Source organism: Macadamia integrifolia, unplaced genomic scaffold, assembly GCF_013358625.1.
Source record: "Macadamia integrifolia cultivar HAES 741 unplaced genomic scaffold, SCU_Mint_v3 scaffold1159, whole genome shotgun sequence".
Taxonomy (NCBI): Eukaryota; Viridiplantae; Streptophyta; class Magnoliopsida; order Proteales; family Proteaceae; genus Macadamia; species Macadamia integrifolia.
The window spans coordinates 183081-192374 of NW_024868105.1; the positions used below are offsets into that span (position 1 = coordinate 183081).

Genomic DNA, 9294 nt, shown 5'->3' on the forward strand with positions numbered 1-9294 from the left:
TTTGTTTTTCCTTTTTTTTTTTTTTTTTTTTTTTTTTTAATCCCTTAATATAATTTAAAAAAAAAAAAAAAAAAACTGCCAGATCGCATGCCCTGCACACAGGCAAAAAGACCAAACGATGAGATAGCGATATTTTGCTTTTAATTTAATGATATGAGGAATGTTATCGTTTGCATTTCTCTACCAAACACAACCCCTTAGCTTTCAGAGTAATGATTGTCTACCACGGGTGTTGTGAGTATCGGGGCTAAGACGACATTGGCATGCGCCTTGATGTTGTTCTGGCCATCAGATGTTCACTGCACCACCACATCGACGGCAGATGATGTTTTTACTGGTTTTCATGCAGGATAGGAACATCTTTTCACATACCTTGAAAATAGGGTGTTGTACTAGATAGGTACCAGTCTTTTTGTCTAATTTAATTTAGGGCAAGGGAACACTACTCATTGTCATAAGTACACACCACCAACGGGAATACTGATGCAAGCATCTTCAATATGGGGTTAGTATGGTCTTTTTGCACCCTTGTGTTTAGGTGTGTACTTGTACCAGCAGATAACGTTCTTTCTTCCTTTAATTTATTATCTGAGAGTGTAAAGACTATACCTAGACACATAAGCGGTGAAATAACCATCTAGCACCCATGAAAATAAAAAATGCCTACCTACTTAAAATGCTCTGACATGCACCCATGGGCTCCTCCACTGGTATAGAAATCACTTTCCAGAACAGAGAACTCTTTTCTTTAATTTAAAGATGAAAATTAGTGTTGATTTTGTAATGTTTCCCCACATGAAATGAGGTTTGCCACATATATTTATTGTAGACTTAGAAGAGAGAGAAAAAAGTACAAGTAGGACTTCAATGAGCTCCTTATTTAATACTTGGATGTGGATTGAGATGATATTGAATGGGTCCTCATGGTCATGGTCATGGCCTTGATTTGAGATGAGAATATGAGATGGAATGGGTCCTCACTCCTCATTTCTCACTCATCATGGTCTTGGCCTTACATGAAAGGGGTTACCTTCCTGATTGGGTACCGTATCGCATCTACCCGTCCAACGTACTCTTCATATTTGTCCCATTCTACCAAACGTTTGTTGGTTTTGTGTAGTTCCTCTCCCTCTTCCTTTCTCACATGGCACCACTCAGACTATGCCATACCAGTTGGGACCATTTGTCACGAAAAGTAAGAAATCACAGGCAACCACTCTAAAATGATTGCATGAGAAAAGTAAACATGTACCTCTCTTTCTCCCTTGACTAAACATCTCACAAGCCCTGCAGTTCACCACCAATCATTAGTACTGCACTAACTTTGTAGATCCCCAATCATTGGTTAATATCGTCGCAAACCTTGCGTGTATCTCCCCCAACAAGTAGTGCCATTGCACCGAGATGACCCTCCAAGGAGAGTTTGGCAAATAGATGCCCTGTGTGATTGATGGCAATGCAATTAATCTTGTTAAGTTAGTCTTGAATTCTTGACCCGTTTTGAAGAATGATTTATTTTGATATATTTTTTTGTGACGAATAAGAAGTTTTCTGAGATATATAATGGAAGCAGAGGGGTTGGACCGATAGACGGCGACCCAATGGATCGATTCGACCGATCACGACTTGAAGTATGTAATGTACTATCATCTTGTTAAGCAAATCATTGTAATTAAAGAGGGTTTTTCAAGCTAGGGTTTTAGGGCGAGTTTTTTCACCGCTACTTGAGTGTTATCTCTCTTCTACATAATAAAACATCTTTTTCTTTGTCCGAGGACGTAACACATCACATCAATGTGTGAATCTCGTTAAATCTCTGTATTGTGCAGATCTGTTGACTATTTATTATTGTATTTGTTGGTGTTTGCTTTAACAGATCTTGTTGATGGGTATATGTCTTTTATCTAGATTTGTTAGTTGATTTGGGTCAACAATCTCATTGGGGTTTCCATTGTTGTCTTTTAAGGAAATTAGAAGAGTTTTCCAAGACAGTGGAGGCTTCCATGAAGTGGAAGATATAACCTTCCAAGTGACTGCAATCAGTAGAGTCTTCCAAAGAGTGAAGAAGGACAAGTCTATAAAAGAGGAGACGTGTCTAACAAGGAATGAGAGTGAGAAACCAACAGTAGAAAGACACCAAGGCAGAGAGAGAAAGTGAGAGAGTAACCAAGTGATGAAGGGGAAGGAAAAAGGGTGTTCAAGGGAGTTGGGTTTGTAAATCAAATTATGAAGATTGTATCTTTTTTCTTGTTCATTGTGGGAGATTGAATCTCTCTTCTCAAACGTAGGAAGTTTTGTCAAATCAAGTAATTCTTTTGTCTTCTATATCTGTGCTTATTTTATTTCATGTGTTCTTTGTTCTTGCATATAAGTTTGTGTCTCATATGTAATTCTATCGATTAATTTATATAGTTTTGTGTGTTGTACACATTTCTATGAGTTGCTTATGAAAGGGAACAAAGTCTTGCCTACCTCAACAAGTGTTATCAGAGCTAATGGTTGGCAATCAAGATCAAAGATAATAGTTTAGGTTGACAGTGAACATGCATGGATTCTCTAAGAAAAGTTAATTTGAGATTAAAAGGATGCCACGGTCTAGAAGAGAAAGACCCAGAGTAGGTGGTTCTGGTGCTCGCCTTCTAGGTCGAGTTCCTTGACACCAAGCATCCCCACACCTATATGTGCCTCCTCTGCAGATAGGTGCCAGGACATCACGACGGTCTCATCCTTAGCTAGATCACCACTGATCCATGAGGTAGCAAGCCAACGATCTCTCCATTTTTTGTGAGAGAGAGAGAGAGAAAGAGAGAGAGAATCTTCTAATTTTTGCAGTCTTCTTTAAAAGTTTGAACAATGATGTCGACAGAGACATCATTAAAACAAGACAAAAAAATTCATTGATATAAATGCAAAATCCAAACTATTCACCTCACTTTTGTAAATGAGAAACTGCCGACACAAAATTCAAAGAAGAGAAGAAATAAGAAGAGAGGGTGCACCGGCCCTCCACCGACCTTATTGAAAAAGAGGAGGCTGAGGCGATTAGGACACTGAACACGGCATATTAAACGTGCTAAACAACTCATGATTTCTCTTATAAATAGGGAAGAAGGGAGAGGTGTTTGACACACAACACTTAGCTCAAGGTAGAGAAAGAGAACCAAAAACTAGAGCTTGAGATTGTCTCTTGAGGTGTTCTTGTGTTTGGGTGTGGGATCACTTATAGGGAAATGTCAGTGTATAACTTTCTGTATATGTTCTCTTTTGGGAACTAGTGAGAGTTGTACTGTGAGTGAGTTCCTTTGTTGGTGGGTCTCATGTATAATGTTGTGGGTGTGAGGTGTGTGGGTTTGTAATTTTTTCCTTAAAGTGAACTCCATGTTATTGTCCTGTAGATATAGGCAACCATGCCGAACCACATAAATCTTGTGTCTTGTATTTTTTACTTTTCTATGTTTGTCTTAAGTACACGCTTCAATTCCGTACGTACCGATCAATGCAGGACATATTTTTGCAACAATTGGTATTAGAGCCTTATTAGCACGTGATAGTACTTATGTTTCTCGGCTTTGCGTTATGCCTACTTCAACTTTTATAAAGTTCGAAGTGTCAAAATTCAACGGATCAAATTATCGGTTATGGAAGCTAAAAATGCAAGCAGTGTTAGTAAGAGACGAGTGTACGGTTGCACTTGACGAAAAAGATAAGAAACTGACAAGTATGGATGACCTTGCTCTCGCAAAAAAAGATCAAATGGCAATGATAGACTTACTACTTTCCTTAGATGATTCCCTGTTGTTCAATGTCTCTGATCAAACCACCACCAAAGGTTTGTGGGACAAACTGAAGATTCTCTACGAAGGGAAAACGATGTCTAATAAAACTTTTCTTCGTCAATAATTATACAGTTTGAAGATGAAGGAAGGTATCTTGTTCTAAGAACATGTTTAATACCCTATTGAGCAGTTTAACCGCCATCAGAGTGAAGATCGATGATGAAGAAAAGTTAACACTTATTCTTTGTTCTATGCCCCGATTCATAGGAATCTTTCATCAAGAATCTCAGTTCTAGAACGGACCTGATACAGAGACGGTTATAGCTACGTTGCTCACAAAAGAGTCTCGTAGAAAAACACTCGAGGGCTCTTCTGGTAATGTAATGATGGCTAGAGGGAGATCCAAAGATGGAAGTTTCAGTGGGAGTCGATTGTCAAGATCCAAATTGAAATGGCGTAAAAATGGTCCTGGTTAGAAATGTGGCCAAAAGGGTCACTTGCGTAAGGGTTATAAATCCAATGAGAATCAACAACATTCTAAGTTTGATTCTCATATATCATCTACTTCAACAAGTTCTCAAGGCAATGTTGTTAAGAAGGACGATTCATCCGATGATGGCACGGTTCCAGATGAGAGCATGAATCATCAGTGGATTTTGGATTCGAGCGCTTCTTTCCATATGACGCCACACAGAGACTAGTTCCATACATATCAATTCCATGGTGGTGGTTCAGTTTACATGTGTAATGATCATTCATACAGAATTGTGGGGATCAGAGATGTTTGAGTCACGATGTTTGATGGCATCACTTATACAATTCCTGGTGTACGACATATACCAAACCTGTAGAAGAGTCTATTGTCTTTAAGAAATTTTAATGAAGATGGCTTAAAAATTACTCGGGAAAAGGGTCGATTGAAGATATTTAAAAGAGCACTCATCATGGCGAAAAGGGGATTTATTATGCGGGTTGTACAGGCTGATTGGAGACACTATGGTCGGTGAAGCTATTGTTGTTAATGCTGTGACAGAATCTACTACAATCTGGCATAGGTGTTTGGGACACATGAGTAAGTAAGGATTACAGGTACTAAGTAAGGATTATAGGTTCTTCTTGATCGTGGCCTTCTTCCTGGTTTAAAATCTATTAATTTGGATTTGTGTGAGGATTGCCTATTTGGAAAGCTCCACAAAGCTCCCTTTCCCGATTCCACTGCTAGAAGTAAGAATGTTATTGATTTGATACATTCTGACACTTGGGAAGCAGATGTTGATTCTTTGGGTGGCTGGAGGTATTTTATCTCTTTTATTGATGATTATTCTAGAAAATTTTGGGTTTATATCCTTAAAAAGAAGAGTGAAGTTTTTGTTTCATTTTAGAAATTTAAAGCTTTGGTAAAAAATCAAAATGGAACAAAAATTAAGTGTCTGATAACCGATAATAGTGGAGAATACATTTTACAAGAATTCAAAGATTTTTGCACTGAACTTGGCATTCGGAGACACTACATAGTTCTGAGAACTCCACAACAAAATGGAGTGGTTGAGCGTATGAACCGTATGTTTATGGATCGTGCTAGGAGTATGTTGAGTTGTGCTGACTTGAAGCAACATTTTTGGGCTAAAGTTGTATGTACAGCTTGTTACATGGTAAACTATTCCCCATCAACTACTCTAAATGGTAAAATTCCTAAAGAGGTATGGTCGGAAAAATCTGTTGACTATTTGTTTCTCCGTACCATTGGTTGTGATGCTTATGGATTCCTAAGGAGTTAAGGACTAAGCTTGATGCGAGGTCTAGAAAATGTATTTTTCTTGGCTATGTAGAAGGAGTAAAGGGGTACAGGGTGTGGGATCCTACTACCCACAAACTAGTCGTTAACCGAAATGTTGTCTTCAATGAAGATTTATTGCAGAAAGACAAAGAACAACCTTGCCACAAATGTTTGAACTTGAATCTCTCAAAAAAGTTTAAAATCAACATATTAAAGAACAACTGACTGATACTGATGAAACTAGTGGAGATGAAGTTGATGAGGAGCATACAGAACCAGGTGCAAAAACTCAGGGTGACCAAGGACGGCCCAGGAGAGCTACACAATGTCCCAGTTGGCTTAGAGATTATGTCACGATTTACACATGTATCACTGAAGAGCTTGAACCCTGTACATATCAAGAAGCCTATGAATCCAACGACGCTCCCCCAACGGAGAACATTAATAGAAGAGGAGATGGAGGCTCTGCATAGAAATAAAACTTGGGATCTGGTAAAGTTACCCAAGGGGCATAAAGCAATTGGTTACAGGTGGGTTTACAAGCTGAAAAGAGACACTAATGGGAACATTAAAATATACAAATCCTAATTAGTGGTGAAAGGCTATGCTCAAAAGTCAAGTATTGATTTAAATAAAATCTTTTCTCTAGTTGTTTGTTTGATAACTATTCGTACTATGTTAAGCATGGAAGATGTACTTGACTTAGAGCTTGAGCAGTTGGATGTTAAAATTACTTTTTGCACGACAATCTTGATGAGGAGATTTATATGACTCAACCCGAAGGATTTATTGAAGAAAATAAGAAAGATTTGGTTTGTCTGTTGAACAAATCGCTTTATGGCTTGGAGCAGAAACCAAGATGCTCGTACAAGCGATTTGATTCTTTCATTGTGAGCTTGGGATTTAGAAGATGTGAAGCAGACCATTATACCTATATTCGCAATCATGGTAATGGTGGCTTCATTATCTTATTATTGTATGTTGATGACATGTTGGTTGCAAGTACCAGTATAGATGGTATTGTGGAACTAAAAGCTCGTTTAGCAAGGGAATTTGATATGAAAGATTTGGGTGTCGTAAATCATATTCTTGGGATGACTGTACTCAGAGACCGTGAAAATAGGAAGATTTGGATAACTCAAAAGTATTATATTGAAAATATTTTGCATTGCTTCAATATGCAAAATGCTAAACTAGTTAATACCCCACTTCCTATTGGCTGCAAGTTGTCTTTGGAACAAAGTCCTTGCATAGAAGCGTAGAAGACAGGGATGTCTCGAGTACCATATGCATCAATGGTAGGAAGCCTTATGTGCACTAGACTAGACATTACACAAGTTGTGGGAGCAGTCAGTAAATACATGGCAAAGCTAGGTCGAGATCATTGGACTGCTGTGAAGTCGATCTTTCGTTACTTGAAGGGTATTTCATACATGGCTATCTATTACAGTAGCCAAAATTTATAGTTGGTTGGTTTTGTGGATGAAGATTTTGCAGGAGACCATGATAGACAGAGATCTACCACTGGATTTTGTTTCTCTTTAGCCAGTGGTGCAATTAGTTGAATGTCCCGATTATAGTCTATGGTGGCATTATCTACAATGAAGCTGAGTACATCGCAGCTATGAATGCATATAAAGAAGGTATCTGGTTGAAGAAGTCGCTTGATGAACTGAGAATCAAGCAGAATGTGATAATTGTTCATTTCGATAATCAGTGTGCATTACATTTGGTCATAAATCTAATGTTTCACTCTAGGACTAAGCACATTGTTGTAAGATATCATTTTGTTCGAGATGTGGTGGAAGATGGAGTAATCTCTTTATAAAAGATTTACGCCAACGACAACGTTACTGATATTTTGACAAAGCTTGTTATGAAGAAGAAGTTCATTTGGTGCAAAACTTCTTGTGGGCTTTGTAGAAATGCAACCCTAAAACGATGCAAAAGATAATGGAAAAACAAAACAAACAATGCACACGGATTTTACGAGGTTCGGCAAGGTTGCCTACATCCCCGGTGAGATGAGATCCTACTTCACTATCAATGGAGAATAGGGTTACAGCGCTCGTCCTCACACCTCTCAGTATTGCTTGTATTACAGAGAAAGAAATTCTCGCTATAAATATATAGCGAAAAAAACCCTAATACGGATTAGACTACAATTGTCCTCAAATAAAAAATTCGAGCGGGGGTCTACGCCCCCTACACCCCCTGCTATGCAGGGGGGCCTCCTGCCCCCCTTGCAACCCCCACGACCCGCTAACCAGCTAGCAGGACCGTCGTCCTGCCTGTCTAGGTGTTGCACCAGTACTTCCTAGATTAAACTGTGACGGAATACAAGACATCATACACCAACAGGCTTGTGGTTACTTGATCAAACATGACGTTTGGGAAATTCAGAGCTGTGAAGACTATTTTCAAATTAGTTTTCAAGTGACAGAATGTGAACAATGATGTCGACAGAGACATCATTGAAACAAGACAAGAAATCATTGATATAAAAACAAAATCCAAAATATTCACCTCACCTTTGTAAATGAGAAGCTATTGACACAAAATTCAAAGAAGAGAAGAAATAAGAAGATAGGGGGCACCGGCCATGGCCTACATCGCCCTCAACCGGCACCACCCTTTACCTACCATATTGAAAAAGGAGGAGGCCGAGGCAGCTACAGCACCGAACACGGCACATTAAACATGCTAAACAACTCAGGACTTCTCCTATAAATAGGGAAGAAGGGAGAGGAGTTCGACACATTGCACTCAGCTTAAGGCAGAGAAAGTGAATCAAGAACTGGAGCTTGAGATTGTCTCTTAAGGTGTTCTTATGTTGGGTGTGGGATCACTTGTAGGGAAATACCAGTGTATAACTTCTCTGTATATGTTCTCTTTTGGGGATTGGTGAGAGTTGTACTGTGAGTGAGTTCCTTTGTTGGGTGGGTCCCATGTACAGTGTTGTGGGTGTGAGGTGTGTGAGTTTGTAATTTTTTCTTGTATTAGTGAAGTGAGCTCCATGTTATTGCCCTGTGGATGTAGGCAATCATGCCGAACCACATAAATCCTGTGCCTTTGCATCTTTAATTTTTCCGTGCTTCTCTTAATTACATGCTTCGATTCTGTACGTACCGATCAGTGCGAGACGTATTTCCACAAGAAGAAGAAGAAGAAGAAGAAGAAAAAAAGAAGGGAGAGCTTGTAATAAAGGAGAACTCAATTTGATCTCAAGATCATAGTTAGTAAATACGCATATGAAATAAAATTGAAACAACTGATCAAGGTCAATCCTCAATCAATGATCTATTCATTACATATCCAATAATTGGGGATCAATAGATTTCAAAAGGTTTGGAGTGGGATCTGGCTCTTTTCCATATAGTTTAGGAGCCAGAGAGTGATCCTAAGGCTGGGAGGATCCGAACACGCATTTCTAGATCAGCCCTGCCCTGGGATCACTCTATTGGTCCCATCGAGAGAAATCCTATCCGAGAGGTGATGGCAACCTGTAGGGTTTGTGAAGGAGAGAAGAGAATACATGTAAGGGATTCATAGGGGCAATCTAAAGATTTTATAGTGCCACATAGAAAGAGAGATGGACGTTTTGCTTTTCTATGTAAATCAGATAAGAAATTCCCAATATGCAAGTTTAAGTAATGAGAGAGAGAGAGAGAGAGAGAGAGAGAGAGATGTTCCCTAGTAGAAACGTAAATTAGACATGGAATCCAGTAAATTATCTTTTTG

The 9294-nt window shown here is 38.9% G+C and overlaps 1 protein-coding gene across 1 annotated transcript in view; it reads right to left on the minus strand.

Moving 5' to 3' along the window:
- The window catches only part of LOC122062972, a 32558-nt gene extending 25300 nt beyond the window's left edge, over positions 1-7258 (minus strand). The window contains exon 1 of the mRNA XM_042626638.1: positions 7056-7258. Within this exon, the coding sequence (XP_042482572.1) occupies positions 7056-7258 (203 nt within the window). The remainder of the gene's footprint in view (positions 1-7055) is intronic.
- Between the last annotated feature and the right edge of the window lie 2036 nt (positions 7259-9294).